The following is a 17,809-nucleotide window of genomic DNA, read 5'->3' as shown; positions in this document are numbered from 1 at the left end:
AAATCCTAGACAAAGCTCAGGCTTGGGCTGATAAGTGACGAGCAATATTCACACTATTCAAGAGCCATGCAAAAACCATCTCCACAAGAGAGAATCTAACTGCCACTTTTGACAATTTGGTGGCGGTCACAAAATTCCCCACTATCAATGTCCTAAGAGTTATTATTGACCAAAAATTGAATTGGACTAGACATACTAATACCATGGCTACAAGTGTAGGCTTGGAAATTCTGTGGTAAGTAACTCACCTTACTTGCCAAAGTTTATCACCAACTACAAGCACAAGTCAGCAATGTGATGGAATACTACCCACTTACTGAGATGAATGCGTTTTCAACAACATTTGAGTTTTAACAACATCCTGGACAAAGAAGCTTGATTTACATCCCATTTACATCTTAAACACTGACTCACTCGACCATTGATGTGTAGTACCAGCAGTGTGGATTATCTACACGATGTACAGCACCAACTCAACCGTGCTGTTTTGACAGCACTTTCCAAATTTGTGGTCTCTGCCACTGAGAAAGACCAGTAGATGCACTTAAAGGCCCACACTTGGAAGTTCCTCTCCAAGCCATACACAATCCTGACATGGAATTATGTCAAGAAGAACATTTTGGGTAAATGAAAATGATATAGTCAATGGTAGTTCAAGAAGGCATCTAACCGTCACCTCCTTGAGGGCAATTAGAGATTGCCACTGGCCAGGCCAGTAATGGTTAATCACATCCCATGAAGGCATATTTAAAAAAAAGTGAGTTTCAGTGCACTTCTCTCAGTAGAGCACTCTGATGTTCTATAGAATGAAAATTAAGTTGATCAGCATTATCTAAACCCTGCAATGTGATTTTACTGTCCATTCACTTTGAAATAGAGTGTTGCATCATAATTTGTACGCTGGTGAGTTTGAGTTGACTTTCTTTGTGTTTTGATGTAATTGCCTGTTTGATTTGGTAATTTTTTGCAATGTGGACAAAGATAAAAGTAGTATTGCATACTTTAGATTTACCAATTTGGCTCAGCTCCTGAATGATGGTGGATTTTGTATTTTGGGACATGTATAATAAAGAGGTCATCTGGACAACCTCAAACTGTCTGCCAAAATGGAAGACGTAAAGACTATATTGTAGCACTACCTAATCTGAACATTTATATAACTGACCAGTAATACCTATTGACAGAACTTGTAAACTCTGACACTTTAGTTCTGAGCACATCTGAATGTTTGATATCAGTTTCTGATTGCAAAGTGAAGAACAGTTTCTCCCCTTTGCCCCTCAAAAGCCACTTTAGTTATTCTTTAAGAAAGAAAGTACAGTTCCTGTAAAGTAGAGCTTGATATTACTTTTAAGTATTTCACCGTAGATACTTCTAAAAGCAATTGATGGTGATCTCGCTTCATTAATGGGAATTTCATTCCATTTTCTTTTAGGGCTTGTCGTTGCCTTTTTAAGACTAGCAAATATACCCAATAACTTTCTGTTAGGCACCAGGAAATGCCTCAAATTCAGATTTTATTTTCATCAATGTTAATGGAGTAATTGCTATCTATTGAGCCACATTAATTTGTAAAATTCTGATTTTTCAGGAGGCAGCTACTGATTAGGGTCAAAGATTTTCAGTCTATGGTTTATCCCTGATAGATTGTTCTCTGTAAACATGTCTACTGCCTTGCTCTTGTTGCCATTTTTTCTGCTGTAAAACCAAAGGTATTTCTAAATACCTTTGATACAGAGCCCTGACCTCTGTATCAAATTCAATATTTCTGGCATTCGCTTACCAAATAATTTATACAAAATTAACCTTTTTGCAAATCTATATAGTTTATCCTTAAATAATTGTTTGTGTGCCAATCACTCTGCATAATTATACCAGAAGTCACAGTTGGCAACATATTCAAAATAATGCTTATTGATCATTAAAATGAATTAAGACAAAAGCAAAGTATAAGAATCAGTTTTTTTTTTGCTGATAATTATCCATATGTCAAGGCTTGTTCAGAAAAGTGTCAATCTATTGGGTATAACATTCTCTGCCAGATCAAATTAGCAACATGACTGTGTATGAAAGATTTATGCAGAATTGATCAGCGACCAAAGTTTATTCTATTCAAGCCTAAGCCCCTCTAATTTTTCCACTAAGATTTCATTTCCTTAATTTCTAGTAATTATTTAATCATTTATCAGGAAAAGGCAATAACTAATTCTCATTGCATACTTTTTATTAGCGATTTCAATTATGCTAAAAAGTTGGAGCTATTCTACTTAGTGTGTGAAATATCTATTAATTTTAACCTTGAACTTAAATAGTGCTCGCTTGAGAAATGATCTTTCTCACAGTTGAATAGTAAAAATGTTTAAACCTACATTTTAATTTGGAATGGCCGTCTGAGAATAAACTGTATAGTCAACCAAGTGTTTACTGTTACTAATTTGAAAACACTGCTTTAGTCCAAAAGAAAATAATTTCATTTCATTTTATAGAACTGCTTGATGTGTGATTGGCGCAAGTCCCTTCTTGCAGGTGTATAACACTGAACACTCTCTCACCTTTTTAACTTCCCAACATCCAGGGTGTAAAACACTGTGCAGCTGAGGCACTAATAGTGGAAGAGATGGAAGGTGGTGTCCTGGGGGCACTCGCAGTGTGTATTCTTGCTTTGCAAACTTTTTCAATCTATATTTTGTTTATCCCTCTTTTTTTTCTTAAAAAAAACACAAGGATGCTCTGCAGTTGATTTCAAATGAAATTTTACTGGGCTAAAAGAATTCCATAAGGTATCATGTCTTGGAAAAGAATTATATACAGAATCCTGAGAAGTAGAAGGATTAATAAACATCATGTAGAACAGATGGAGTCAACTGTGTAGTCTGGCCTTATTGGGCTCTAAAGTTATTAAAAGTTGTTAAAAATTAAATGCTCTTTATTTATTTGTTTTTGTACTTTGAGTAGCTTATATCCATTAAACGATGCTTTACTCTCACAGGAGCTCACCTGATACACGGTCTATGTTTGGGTCACTACAACACATCATCTGTAGGGTAGGGTGATGCAACTGCAAAAATTATATTTGTGAAGATTTGCATTATGTTTGACGTGTGATCTTAATGGAGCTTACGTTATATCCCGTGTATTTTTTGTAACTGCATCCTAAATTTTGTCACTTGCGCACATGGATCTAGAATTAACAAGTTAACTGCTTTGGAGTAGCTTAGACCAAGTGAACGCACTGCACTTGCAATGTAATTGAAGTTTTAAAATTCTGGACAGTGCTTTTTTTAATGTATTTATAACTCGTCTTATGAGTGGTGTTTTGATCTTTTTTTAATTTTTTTTAGTTTTATGTGATTTCAATGTGTTTTTCTCCTGTCCGTTATCGCTCACATATATAATGGCTCCAGTGCAGCTAGATGAAAGAAGTACGTGGGCAGGTGTATAAAGTGGGTTCGAATCAGGTCAGTATGGAGAATCCTGTAAGTGACCGCATCTGAATACCCTTGCTTAAATTGGAATCTTCGTTTTGATTTGGTTATTTTTGGTATGATTGCTGTCAAAATGGAGTTCAGATAGTTAGTTATTTTAGTTGCATCAATTGATAGCACAACCTCTTTAAATCTTCAGTAGGAATTTTCGCATGGGAAGAAACATTTTTCTTTTGTTTCTGTTAAAGTAGGACAAAAAGTTCAGCCGTTGTTTAACTGAATTTATTGATGTAGACTACTATCTCTGTTTCAAAAATTTTGAAATTAGACTGTAGTTCATTGTTTGACACATTCTCTCTGAGTGTGCACAGCCCAGATAGACTGACCGTTTAGTTGGTGAATTTCTTTCCCTGTAGCTGGGATAATTGTATTCAGCCTTATAGATATCGTAATGCTGATTTTTCTCACTGGTTTTATTTCCAAGACATGGTACTTGCCTGGAACCTTCTTCACAAAAGTCTGATTGATCTCTAAAAATACAAGTTGCCCTAAACAAGTGTGAAATCATCTGTGTGACTTGTAATACAGTAAAAGTACTTGGGTGAAAAAGTATGTTTCCGATTGCCGCCTTGCTTTGCAAGTCCAGGTCACAGAAAGAGAGTCCATGGAAGACTACAGCCATATTTATACTGTGCCTTGGACAAAACCATGAAAGCATATTCAGGTGTTGAAAAAGCTGAGTAATCTATCATGTAAGGGAAAGGAGAATGCTAGGACTGGGAAATGTGTGTTTGCTACAAAGAGTCCCCGCTAGTTTGAGGTTTGAGATACTCTGTACAGATCTGTTCATGTTGAATTATTTACAGACTGTAGCCTATTCTAATAAAATGTACTCTTCAAAAAGGTCGTCTTTAATGTCAGTTAGCTCTGTAATGTTGTAGTTTGACAACAATTACTCAATAGTGTGCACCATAATGCTGTCTATAATGTATTGATTATGGTAATAGCCTGTTATATTGGTATGTACACTTAAGTTTGCACTTGGAAAGTTATCACTACAGCCTGAAGTAACAGTGATATATTTCAAACTCAAAATATTAAGCCTCAAAATTTTAAGTTGACGCCCCAGCTGGAGAATCTGTCAACATTTTGAAACATTAAAAGAGACTTATCTTGCCCTTTCTTTGTGGAACATTTCTAGTATATGATCAAGTCTTGACACAAGTGCACATTTATACAAAATTATTTTGCTTTTGTAGAATCCTATAGTAGTGAGTAACTTAATAACAAGCAGCTACAGGAGGTGCACAAAACAGCTATCTTGATTTCCATGACTACCAGGAGACAAACCATGTCAAATAATAAGGTAGGAATGGGAGGGGAATGCTAAATTAAACAAGAAGGTTAAACTCCATATTCAAAAATGTATGCTTTCATAATAGTTCACATCTTTTGTTGTTAAAGACTGTTTGGTTTTAGGTAAACTTGATATATATTTAGATTCGCATCCTGCTTCATATCAAATTTTGAAAGCTCATAGGAGTTAACTTGACTTGCAATGACTTTAGTTGTGGTAATTTTATTGCAAACGTCTTCAGACTGCTGAACTAAATTTTAAAGTTGTTTTGCTCAAGTTAGTACTGGACTAATTTACAGAGACCAGTCTCTGTATTTTTAATTGTGTCCATTTAGTTTAGAAAAGGCAAATGGTATTGGAAACATACTTTGTCAGAGGGATAGAAGCTGGGAGTACTTTTTACGCATGTGTATGATTCATTGTTTCCCATCTAACCCTGTTTTTCACTTTGACCTCTGTATTACAGGAGATGCCAGTCGGCAGAGAATCAGATTTACTGACGATCGGGTCTGCAAGAGTCATCTCCTGAGCTGCTGCCCACATGATATACTTTCTGGAACGGTAATGTATTTTGTAGATAAAAAGAGTTCATTTTATTTCACGATTTTTTACTGAAATTGGTCACATCTAATACCAAGCATTTACATGTGTGTTATGTATTTTGCTAAAATAGGGACAGTTTGTAATTAAAAATGAGTATTCAAACAGCAGTTAGATGAATAAACTGGTACGATATTCCTTGTAACTCCAGTATGAAATAAACGCTGGATCAACTCTGAAAACTGTCCAATATCTTTAAAATCAAACTATTTAAAAAGTGTCATGTTTTGCCACTGTTGTATACTGTGCATCTATTAATGCATTGCCTGTGATGTTGCTCACAGTAAATTGGTGTAATTTTATCATGAAACCTATCATGAAATGCAATGTAGTGTGAAGTTATCCACTTTGGTAAGAAAAAAAATAAGAAAAATAAAGCAGAATATGTTTTGAATGATTAGAGATTGTGGGAACTTAACATGCAGGTATAGGAAACAGTTATGAAGGTATAATAACTTTTATTACATAGATGTTAGAGTGGTAAGTCTAAATAAAAGTGTTGATTAGGTCACAGAGGATGCTGAATTTGACGTGAGTAACAAGAAGGAGCGAATCAGGAACCAGAACTTCAGGAGGTCAGATTAGATTCAGGAGATGTTGAAGAAAGTAGCCAAGAAGACACTGAAATGTCAGGACAAAGTGAGGACTGCAAATGCTGGCGAGTCAGAATCAAAAAGTGTGGTGCAGGTAAAAGCATAGCAGGTCAGGCAGCATCCAAGGAGTGGGAGAGTCAATGTTTTGGGCATAAGTCCTTCAACAGGAGTGATGAGCTTTTGCTTGAAACATCAACACTCTAGCTCTTCACAGCTGCCTGACCTGCTGTGCTTTTCCTAGCACCACACTTTTCCACACTGAAATTCCAGGGTCATGTTGCAAAGTGAAAGATTGGAAGCAAATTATGGCAATGGAATTGACAGGAAAAAGGTGATGAGGAAGGCCTAGGACCAGATTAAAAGATATGACAAGAAACAAACTTAGTAGGGTCAGAAAGGGAACAAGCTGTTGTAATGACCCAAGGCGAAACAGGTGAAATGGAATTAAGTTGTTCAGGCCACAACTCTGGTTTTACGGAAGGCCATACTTGCCCCATGGCAATGTACCACTAAAGATTCAGCAGCCTGGTTGTTGTGGGAAGAAATTGATTGCATAAGCCTTATATTCCCTGGAGTTTAGAAGTGTCATAGGTGATCCAGTTGAAATTTCTGAAATTCTTGAAGGAGCTTGACAGTGTAAATGCTGGAGAAGTGTTTCTATTTACTGGGAACCTAAGGCACTGAATCAGTCTCGGAATAAAGAGTTGTACACTTCGGACCGAGATGAAAAATATGTTAATTCACAAGATTGTGAATATTTAAAATTCTCTACAGAGTGACGGTGGAGTTGTAGCAGAATGTTTAGTGATGAGAAACATCCACCATTTTGCACAATTCCATGCTTTTAATTGCATTATATTCCACTGTAAACATTTAAACAAAAACAAACTGTGGCACTGTTTCTGAATGCAACATCAGAAAGGGAACACACCTGTTGATTTTGGCTGGTGGGATAGGTTTGTGCATTTTGCCTGCCCCAACTTCTGGCTTTTTCTGAAGTGGCACCAGAGTACAAACACCACTTAAAAGATCAAGTACAGCATACAGACATTGCAAACATGGATTCTGGGACAGCTGCAAGATGGTATGCTTGAAGAGTGGAAGGAAATCAGGCTACTGATCTCCACCTTACAGAGAGTGCAGCTTTTATTTCTCCTTTCCCCCCCACTGCGTTGGGGAAAATGGTTATTTTCTCTCTCCACAGAAATCTCAGGCCCCAGGCAACAACTGGAGGTCATCAAATTATACCGTACTCATTTTACTGGTTATAGAGAAGCAGGCTTTTACTCTAGTTGTGCCTCATCTCTCTCCTTTCTAAAACTGCTTTACTGTTTTGACCAACAAGGAATGTTGAACACACAAGCTTAAATGAAATTAGCATAAACAATTGCATTGACAGAAGGCATAGAGCATTCAATTTGTAATTTTGTTTTGGCAAACCCTAAAAAAATGAAGCAAACAATGAATTTTATAAACCTTACTTTAAATTACTTGGAGATTCTGGGTGCTGCCATATATTTGGGGAAGTTAGTTACAGTGGATCAACGTTCCCATGTGCAAGTTAGCAATTTGTACTTAGGGGGGATCAACTTAAATGTAACAAGGTGTCTCAAAGTGATTCATAGGAGCATTTTAATTCAGTGTGACGCCAGTTCGCAAGTGGAATATTGTGTTTGCTGACCAAAAGTTTGGTCTAAGACGTAGGTTTTAAGGAGAGTCTTAAAGGAGGAAAGCAAGGTTGAGAGTTGGGGACCGATTCCAGAGCTTAGACAAAAAAACAGGAATGCTTAAAAAAACCAAAATTGAAGGAGTGAAGATATCTGTGAAGGTAGCGGAACTGATGACGTTTATGGAGATGGGGAAGGGCTAGATCATGAAGAAATTTGAAAAAAACAAAGTGAATTTTTAAAGTGGATCCGTTGTTTAACTAGGAACTAATATAGGTCAGCAAGGGCAATTGTGATGGATGATAGGTATCATTTTAAGAGAGTTTTGGATGATCTTAGGTTTAAAGAGGCTAGAACATAGAAGTCAAGTTTGGAGTGCGTTAGAATAGTGAAATCGAAAGGTAACAAATACATGCATGAGCTGTTGGGCATCAGATGAGCTGAGGGTGAGATGTGAAGACCACTTACAGAAGTGGAAATAAGAGATCATGGTGATGACACAGTTGTGGCTGGGAGTTCATCTTGGGATCAGAACAGTCTGTTCAGCCTCAGAGAGTTGTCATTTGTGGCTGTGAAACAAAGCTTGTCAAGACAACCAAATGCAATGTTTCAGTCATCCCTATATTTAATTGGAGAAAATTGTATGTGGCTTTAGAGACATTGCACAGGCTGAAAGCAGCGTTATTATGGTTGAGTTGGTTGTCAGTGTGCATGTGGAAACGACGTGTACAGTGTATTATAATTAATGCAAAACCTACTTTAATCTGGTGATTTACAGTGTCAACCTTTGAAACTCATGTATGTTCAATTGTCGTAAGCTGAGCTACGAAGTGAACCAAATTCATTATTTTATACCATTCCTCCATGGATATGGTCAGGAATTTAGACCCAAGATTCCCTCATTTTTTAGCTCCCATTTTTTTCTGATGCAGTTTACTTCCAAGTACATTGTCAATCTTAATGGTTGACTTATAAATTTAAAATAAACAATAAGTGAAGTTAAACAGTTTGAACACAAGGAAAGCAGTAAGCCCACATCTGTATTTCTTTAATTATGAAAATTAAAAAATGAACTCCTTGATCATGCACAAGGTGGACAATTAGAAATATTATGTTCTGTCAAAGTTAAAACTCACACAACTCCAGCTTATAGTCCAACAGGTTTATTTGGAAGCACTAGCTCTCAGAACGTTGCTACTTCATCAAGTGGTTGTGGAGGTTAAGCTCATGATTTTTGACTTTGCCCACTCCAGTAATTGTTTCCTTGTCTCTCTTTTTTTTAATGGTGCAAGGTTTGTAACTCAGGTTGAGGTTTAGGGTGTAGGTTTGCTCACTGAGCTGTAGGTTTGATATCCAGACGTTTCATTACCTGGCTAGGTAACATCATCAGTGGTGACCTCCAAGTGAAGCGAAGCTGTTGTCTCCTGCTTTCTACTTCTATGTTTGTCCTGGATGGGGTTCCTGGGGTTTGTGGTGATGTTATTTCCTGCAAGTACTCCCACAAACACTACGTAGGACAAACAGGAAGAAAGTTAGCCACTAGGGTACACGAACACCAGCTAGCCACAAAAAGATTAGATTACTTACAGTGTGGAAACAGGCCCTTCGGCCCAACAAGTCCACACCGACCCGCCGAAGCGCAACCCACCCATACCCCTACATATACCCCTTACCTAACACTACGGGCAATTTAGCATGGCCAATTCACCTGACCCGCACATCTTTGGACTGTGGGAGGAAACCGGAGCATCCGGAGGAAACCCACGCAGACACGGGGAGAATGTGCAAACTCCACACAGACAGTCGCCTGAGGTGGGAATTGAACCCAGGTCCCTGGCGCTGTGAGGCAGCAGTGCTAACCACTGTGCCACCGTGCCGCCCTTACCCTCTCTCCCTCAGAGCCCTACACATGGAGAAAGAAACCACCATTTCAACTGGGGCAACACATCTATCCTGGGACAGGCTAAGCAAAGACATGCCAGAGAATTCCTAGAGGCCTGGCACTCCATCCACAACGCCATAAAGAAACACACAGATCTAGATGCCATCTATCAACCCCTCAGAAAATGAACAGAAAATGACATCACTACAAACCCCAGGAACCCCATCCAGGAGAAAGATATAAATAGAAAGCAGGAGACAACAGCTTCGCTTCATTTGAGGGTCGCCACTGATGATGTTACCTAGCCAGGTAACATCAACGTCTGGATATCAAATCTACAGCTCAGCGAGCAAACCTACACCCTAAACCCCTTTTTTAATGGTACTGTCATGTTGACACACAGCAGAAATGGTTGTTGTAGAACTCCGATGTTAACTGGGGATTTGCCAATTTAAAAGCAGAGACGTTAATTGCTGATTAAATAAATAAAGCCTGAGATGGCTTGCCATTGTGCTTTTGTCAGAAATCTATTCACTTTCAGAAAATGATCGTCAGACAGCTAGCATTTCAAGATCTGCCTTAGAAACCATTTTAGAAGTACTGTGCCAAATAATACATATTGATTTGTTCTGTTGTTGTCATGCTACAGTGATGTGTTATCCTGCTTAACATGGTGTCCAGTTGTGGAGACCCACAAGAGAATTTAAATTTCTTAGTATTCTGGTAATACAAATTTCTCTTTCTCTAGCCATTCCCCCGCCCCGTCCAAAAGGGAAATGTTGGAGAGATTCTCTGAGGAAGGGGGGTTTATGGTACACACCTGTGTCAAACTCCAGGGAAAGTGTGTGTGGAGGGAGCGAGAGAGAGTGGGAGGTCACCGTTTGGAGATGGTGCCTGGGCTCCCATCGATGTCCAGGACTGTTCTCAATAGCATTTCTTCAGTAAGCCAAGTTCACTTTTAATCACTAAACAGAAGACAAGCTCAGTATTGGAAACACTTCTTTGATGTAATGTTTCTTTTGGGACCTCGAGATCTCCTTCAGATAATCCGATATTCAGATAATCGAGGTTTCTCTGACTGAATATAGGTCATCCACATTTTTAAAAATAAGGTGCAACTGATTCTTACAGCAGCATTACATGATAAACTGGATTGGATTTGACTGGTTAATGCAATTTGATACTTTGCCTCTGGGCAGCATAGTGGCTCAATGGTTAGCAATTCTGCCTCTCAGCGCCAGGAATCCGGGTTTGATTCCAGCCTTGGGCGACTGTCTGTGTGGAGTTTGCACATTCTCACACTGTCTGCGTGGGTTTCTTCTGGGTGCCCTGGTTTCCTCGCATGGTCCAAAAATGTGCAGGTTAAGTGAGTTGGCAGTGTTAAATTGACCATAGTGTTCAGGGATGTGTAGGTTAGGTGCATTAGTCAGGGGTAAATGTAGTGTAGTAGGGGAATGGGTCTGGGTGGGTTACTCTTCAGAGGGTCAGTGTGGATGTTTTGGGCTTGTTTCCATACTGTAGGGATTCAATTCTATTCTTCTATTCTATTTTGGATTTTAAGTTTCCAGTTGACTGCCATGATTTAAGATAACCTTCCCTTTCTGCTAACTGTTTAAAGAAGTGTTTTTTTTAAATGTGGTAGAATTCCACCATGTAGACCTTGAGTTTTAAGACTTCAGTAGCCTGCCATGCCACTTATTAAGGCCTTGAATATGTTCATTGTGGTGAAGGAATTTACTGCTTATCCCTTACCATTCTCTCTTAGAGAGAATGGTAAGGGATAAGATTTATGAACATCTGGGTAGGAATAACGTGATCAGGGATAGCCAGCATGGTTTTGTGAAGGGCAGGTCGTGCCTCACAAACCTTATTGAGTTCTTTGAGAAGGTGACTAAGGAAGTGGATGAGGGTAAAGCAGTAGATGTTGTGTATATGGATTTTAGTAAGGCATTCGATAAGGTTCCTCATGGTAGGTTAATGCTAAAACTTCGGAGGTATGGCATTGAGGATACATTAGAGGTTTGGATTAAGAATTGGCTGGCTGGAAGGAGACAGAGGGTAGTAGTTGATGGATTATGTTCATCTTGGAGCGCAGTTACTAGCGGTGTACCACAAGGATCTGTTTTGGGACCATTGCTTTTTGTTATATTTATAAATGATCTAGAGGAAGGACTTGAAAGCTGGGTAAGCAAGTTTGCGGATGACACAAAAGTCGGTGGAGTTGTGGATAGTGAGGAAGGAAGTGGTAGGTTACAGCGGGATATAGATAAGTTGCAGAGCTGGGCGGAAATGTGGCAAATGGAATTCAATGTAGCTAAGTGCGAAGTCGTTCACTTTGGTAGGAATAACAAGATGATGGATTACTGGGCTAATGGTAGGCTACTTGGTAGTGTGGATGAGCAGAGGGATCTTGGTGTCTATGTACACAGATCTCTGAAAGTTGCCACCCAGGTAAATAGTGCTGTGAGGAAGGCATATGGTGTACTGGGCTTTATTGGCAGAGGAATTGAGTTCCGGAGTCCTGAGGTCATGTTGCAGTTGTATAAGACTCTGGTGAGGCCTCATCTGGAGTATTGTGTGCAGTTTTGGTCGCCATACTATAGGAAGGATGTGGAAGCTTTAGAACGAGTGCAGAGGAGGTTTACCAGGATGTAGCCTGGAATGGTAGGAAAATCTTATGAGGAAAGGCTGAGGCACTTGGGGCTGTTCTCATTGGAGAAGAGAAGGTTTAGGGGAGATCTGATAGAAGTGTATAAGATGATTAGGGGTTTAGATAGGGTAGATACTAAGAACCTTTTACCGCTAATGGAGTCAGGTGTTACTAGGGGACATAGCTTTAAATTAAGGGGTGGTAGGTATAGGACAGATGTTAGGGGTAGATTCTTCACACAGCGGGTTGTGAGTTCATGGAATGCCCTGCCCGTATCAGTGGTGAACTCTCCTTCTTTATGGTCATTTAAGCGGGCATTGGATAGGCATTTGGAAGTTATTGGGCTAGTATAGGTTAGGTAGGATTCGGTCGGCGCAACATCGAGGGCCGAAGGGCCTGTACTGCGCTGTATCCTTCTATGTTCTATGTTCTAAATCACATAGGTAGCAAAGCAGGAGGAATTTGAGTTTACAGTAGTGCCTCGATTTACAAACTTAATCCATTCTGGGACCCGGTACGCGAACCAAAAAGTTCGCGAACTGAATTAATTTTTCCGATTGTTCGGATAGCATAAGAATGCTTGGACGGCTGTTCACAGCGCACACGCCAAAGACTAACTGAATGAGATCACGCGGGGCCCGAGAGTTTTTGCATTCAACAAGTGCATAGCAAAGCAGCAAAATGAAACCACGTGGTCGCATACGGGTTTTTGCATTTGTACCTTTGTTTGTACCTTGAATTTCATACGTACGTTGAAGCAAAATTTTACATACAATCCTGTTTGTAAACCGATTTGTACGTGAACGGGGTCGTTCGTATGTCGAGGCACGACTGTATTTCTATTGTTTGATTTGAAACTGCTGCTTATTGGATTCAAAGAAGTGTTTTCCCAGCATACCGTTACTTAGGAATGGATTATCCTTTGGCAAAGGAATGATTATATTCTATTTCCTTGGATGTTATGTTTGTCAGTTCAGAGACTTGTACACTTTTATGGTAAGGGATTGAAGATTGAAAAATCAGATGATGTGTACGCTTGACAGTTTTCACAGAGCTATAAAACATAACTATTTTTGAAAATGACATTCTATTCCTATCCCCTACAAGCACAAGTCATGAATGTAATGAGATAATCTCCACTTGCCTTAATGATTGGAGCTCCAATAATACACCTCCACAAGGCTCAACACCATCCAGCGCAATGCACCTTGCCTGATGAACATTCATCACTTAAAAAATATTTCCCCTTCTAAACCTCTGTATGCCATCTCAAAATGCATTGGGGTACCTTATCCAGGCTTTTCTAATAGTACCTTCCAAGCCTGGAACATCTTCCACCTAAATCAATAGCAGCAGGTACATGGGAACACCACCACCATCCAAGTTCTTCTCCAAAACATTCTGACTTGGAAACATTACAGTTTCTCATAAATAGTCAAAACGTGTGAACTCCCTCCAAGTCACACTGTGAGCGGGCCTTCATACTTCAGAAGCTGAGGAAGATGGTTTTTTCTCCCCTCCCTCCTGCCCCGCCACCCCATCTTCTTGAGGGCAGTAAATGCTGAAATCAGTAACAGTTCCCACATCCTATGAAGGAATTCAAAAATAAGTTTTGTTAGTGGCCATTGAGCTACAGTTTGAATTTTATTAAGAGTTACTATATGTATTTCAAGCTCTAGAATCCTTTAAGCAAGCAGAGAAGTTGAGGAAGGAGAAGGTAGAGCAATATTGAGACACAGTTACTGCAGCCAAAAGAAATTGTGAATGGTTAATGAAAACAGTATGAGTAAAACGAACAAATGTAAATTGGATACGTAACCTTGGTGTGAGTTGTCGAAATGCCTTCTAACCATGATTTTGAGGGTAATGAATACATACAGGACAACATGGGCAGTTTTACATTTTTTGTAGACTGGAAAAAATTGGATAACTCATAAAACGGAGGTTATGAGCTTCTAAAATGTGTTTGATAAGTTTTCTACATATGTTTTTGAACCAGCATTGGATACGATCCTGCTAGATGTTGTGATAAGTAAAAGTCTAAATTATTTAACAAATGCAAATATTAACCATAATATGACCAAATGAAGTTTAAGGCATAAGTTTAGGGTGAGAATGGAAAAATACGAAAGAGACCTCATGCAGAGGGTGGTACGTGTATGAAATGAGCTACCAGAGGAAGTGGCGGAGGCTGGTATAATTGCAACGTTCAAAAGGCATCTGGATGGGTATATGAATAGAAATGGTTTGGAGGGATATGGGCTGGGTGCTGGTAGGTGGGACTAGATTGGGTTGGGATATCTGGTTGGCATGGACAAGTTGGACCAAAGGGTCTGTTTCCGTGCTGAACATCTCTGTGACTCTGTAGCAGTGAAATTATCTTGGCTTGTTTAAGATATGCATTAAAAGTAATTTCATTGATTAAGCTTTTGGTGATCTGACCTAGTGTATCCTGAAGTGTCATGGTGTTTTGTTTTATTTCATAATGCTCTCATGAGATGCCTTGGACATTTTATTACCTTAAAAATTTTTAGTCCATTAGTGCTGTTAAACCATTGAAATTATTTTTAATAAGTAAAAGGTGTAGATTGAGGGTGGGGTCAAAACTTGAGCCAACATTTTCCAGATTAATGAAACTTTCTTTTTAAATAAGTTTTGAGGAACAAGAGAACTTGTGAATAGGACTTTAACTACACTGTCTTCTCTGCTATACCTAAATGTAAATTATTTACAATGACATAATTATGCACTGCGTGTTTTGTAATATTTTGATCTGATATAATGTACAAGTGGAAGTGCTGTTTTCTTTCATTTTCGTTCACTTTGTTTAGCACTGATATGTGTTGGTTGTTAACATCCATAGGTGTTTCTTCATTTAAATCAACATAATCCAACAGTTGTCAAGCATCTGATCTTTTAACTGTCCTCTCATTTTCAAAGCCCTGTCTATTAGCATTGTTGATGGATATAAGTAATGGTGTGTCCAGGGTCCACGACTATGTTCTGAGGGAAGTACTGGAGCTTGGCGCAGTTGCCGCCAAGGCACTCTGGGGAAAGACCGCTGTCTGAGGTCTTCCTGTCTGAGTTAAATGGGGGTCCTTTCAGTTTCCGAACCCGCCTAGTGCCTCAAATGCATGTAAATATAGTCTTGTGTGTGTAAGAGGTGTCCTTTATTTGCTTGGTTAAAGTATATCTCCAATGTTTGTTTGTTTTCTTGATATGCTATTGTACAGAACCAAATCACAGTTATGGCTATATACAACGATACGTTTTATGAATATTTTTGGGGAAACAATGGTGTGGTATTGTGAGAAGACCATCAACTTGGTTAAAATGCCCTTTGGTTTGCCTGAAACCTGATGGTCACTCAGTTGAAAGTGTTGACCCCAACTGAGTGTTGGAGACTGGGACATTCCAAAGTCCAGGACTAAATGCTGAAGGGTGCACTAAAGCTTGGGGCAACTGCCACTAAGGCACAGTGGAGACAAACCTCCTTTTAAGGTCTTTCTGCCAAAAGACAATGGGGTCAGTTCACTTATCAGATCCTCTCAATGCATCAGATACATGTGAATAATTCCTAGTACATATCCTAATTAAGAAATGCCTTTGGATTAATGGTAACTATCAACAAAGTCAAACCCCAATGTTGGCTTCCTTCTCTACGCAAAAAACTGTACAGTTCTGAATTGCTTTAGTAACTGTGTATGTAATAAGATCCCCTTTTTTATAAATGTTATATGGCACGGTGGCTTGGTGACTCAGTGGTTAGCACTGCTGCCTCACAACGCCACAGACCTGGGTTCAATTCCCGCCTTGGGCAACTGTCTGTGTGGAGTTTGCACATTCTCCCAGTGTCTGCGTGTGTTTCATCTGGTGCTCCGGTTTCCTCCCACAGTCCAAAGATGTGCAGGTCAGGTGAGTTGGCCATGCCAAATTGCCCATTGTGTTAAGTACATTAGTCAGAGGTAAATGTCAGGAAATGGGTATTGGAGGGTTACTTCCTAGAGGGTCGGTGTGAACTTGTTGGGTCACATGGACTGTTTCCACACTGTAGGGAATCTAATCTACACTTTTGCCAACAGAGATGGTTGTAGTATCGTTAATTTGCAGTTGCATTTCATATCATTCACTATTGGCTAATTAATATTTTATTTATTTTTAAATTTCCTATAGAGAATGGACCTTGGAGAGTGCACAAAAGTTCATGACCTAGCACTGAGAGCAGACTATGAAATTGCCTCCAAATTAAAGGACCACTTTTTTGAAATGGATGTAAGTGATGTTGTAATTATTAGTGCTGTAGGGTTAAAAAGTGTGGTGATACCTTAAAACAGAAACTAAAAATGATGTGCTTTCAAATATATATTTTAGGTTTTTAATTGCATTTTATTTAAACATTTAAAAACACAGTCATTTAGTTGAAATTAAGTTCACTGATGGTTCCAAAAATATAGATACATGTCCAAAGCATTTGGAATGTAGGAATGGAATGCAGTATAATGCAGAATGAAACAGTATGAGATTACGCATTCTAATAGTCCTTGCAGATGAAAGTCCAAGTTGCATAACTGTCTTATTATTCAACAATAATTAATTGGTATAGATTTCACAATCTCAGTGAGAGAAACACAAGATACTATCGTTATTCATAACGATCTGAGTACTATTTCACCTTCTCATCTAGAAATTTTTGTTCTCACTGAAACTAGATTAATTATAACTTTATTATTTTTCTCCAACCTCAAAGCATAAATATGAAAAATTTTAACCACTTTCAAAATGCAAAATATCATATAAGTCAACCTTTGAAGCCTCATGGAATCCCCCACCCCCCAGAATGGATGTCAGTTTATATACCAAGTGAGAAAAGTGCATTGCTGGAGTGTGTGTGGGTGATTACCATTTTGAAAAATCATCTGCATCAGATAAAAAGTGTGGATATGTCTCAAACTCCTGTATATCTTTGCAGCATTGTTCATGTTGTTTGATTTCCATTAATTGTTGTGGTTCTGTTCGCCGAGCTGGGAATTTGTGTTGCAGACGTTTCGTCCCCGTCTAGGTGACATCCTCAATGCTTGGGAGCCTCCTGTGAAGCGCTTCTGTGATGTTTCCTCCAGCATTTATAGTGGTTTGTCTCTGCCACTTCCAGTTGTCCGTTCCAGCTGTCCGTTGCAGTGGTCGGTATATTGGGTCCAGGTCGATGTGCTTATTGATTGAATCTGTGGATGAGTGCCATACCTCTATGAATTCTCTGGCTGTCCTCTGTTTGGTTTGTCCTATAATAATAGTGTTGTCCCAGTCAAACTCATGTTGCTTGTCATCTGCGTGTGTGGCTACTAAGGATAGCTGGTCGTGTCGTTTCGTGGCTAGTTAGTGTTCGTGGATGCGGATCGTTAGCTGTCTTCCTGTTTGTCCTATGTAGTGTTTTGTGCAATCCTTGCATGGGACTTTGTACACTACATTGGTTTTGCTCACGCTGGTTATCGGGTCCTTCGTTCTGGTGAGACGTTGTCTGAGAGTGGCTGTTGGTTTGTGTGCTTTTATGAGTCCTAGTGGTTGCAGTAGTGTGGCTGTCAGTTCGGAAATGCTCTTAATGTATGGTAGTGTGGCTAGTCCTTTGGGTTGTGGCATGTCC

At 39.1% G+C, this 17,809-nt stretch overlaps 1 protein-coding gene across 6 annotated transcripts in view; it reads left to right on the top strand.

Moving 5' to 3' along the window:
- Positions 1–17,809, top strand: part of LOC132831154 (putative RNA-binding protein Luc7-like 2) — a 68,930-nt gene that overhangs the window by 18,540 nt on the left and 32,581 nt on the right. For 5 of the 6 annotated variants that reach the window (XM_060849154.1, XM_060849153.1, XM_060849156.1 and 2 more), the window contains 2 exons: positions 5,249–5,343; positions 16,348–16,446. In XM_060849154.1, the coding sequence (XP_060705137.1) occupies positions 5,249–5,343; positions 16,348–16,446 (194 nt within the window). Of the gene's footprint in view, positions 1–2,989; positions 3,045–3,404; positions 3,459–5,248; positions 5,344–16,347; positions 16,447–17,809 lie in introns of those variants that run through there. The other variant, XM_060849155.1, reaches the window with a different exon arrangement.

Source organism: Hemiscyllium ocellatum, chromosome 33 (genome assembly GCF_020745735.1).
Source record: "Hemiscyllium ocellatum isolate sHemOce1 chromosome 33, sHemOce1.pat.X.cur, whole genome shotgun sequence".
In the NCBI taxonomy this organism is placed as follows: domain Eukaryota; kingdom Metazoa; phylum Chordata; class Chondrichthyes; order Orectolobiformes; family Hemiscylliidae; genus Hemiscyllium; species Hemiscyllium ocellatum.
This window is presented reverse-complemented; position numbering and strand designations above follow the sequence as displayed.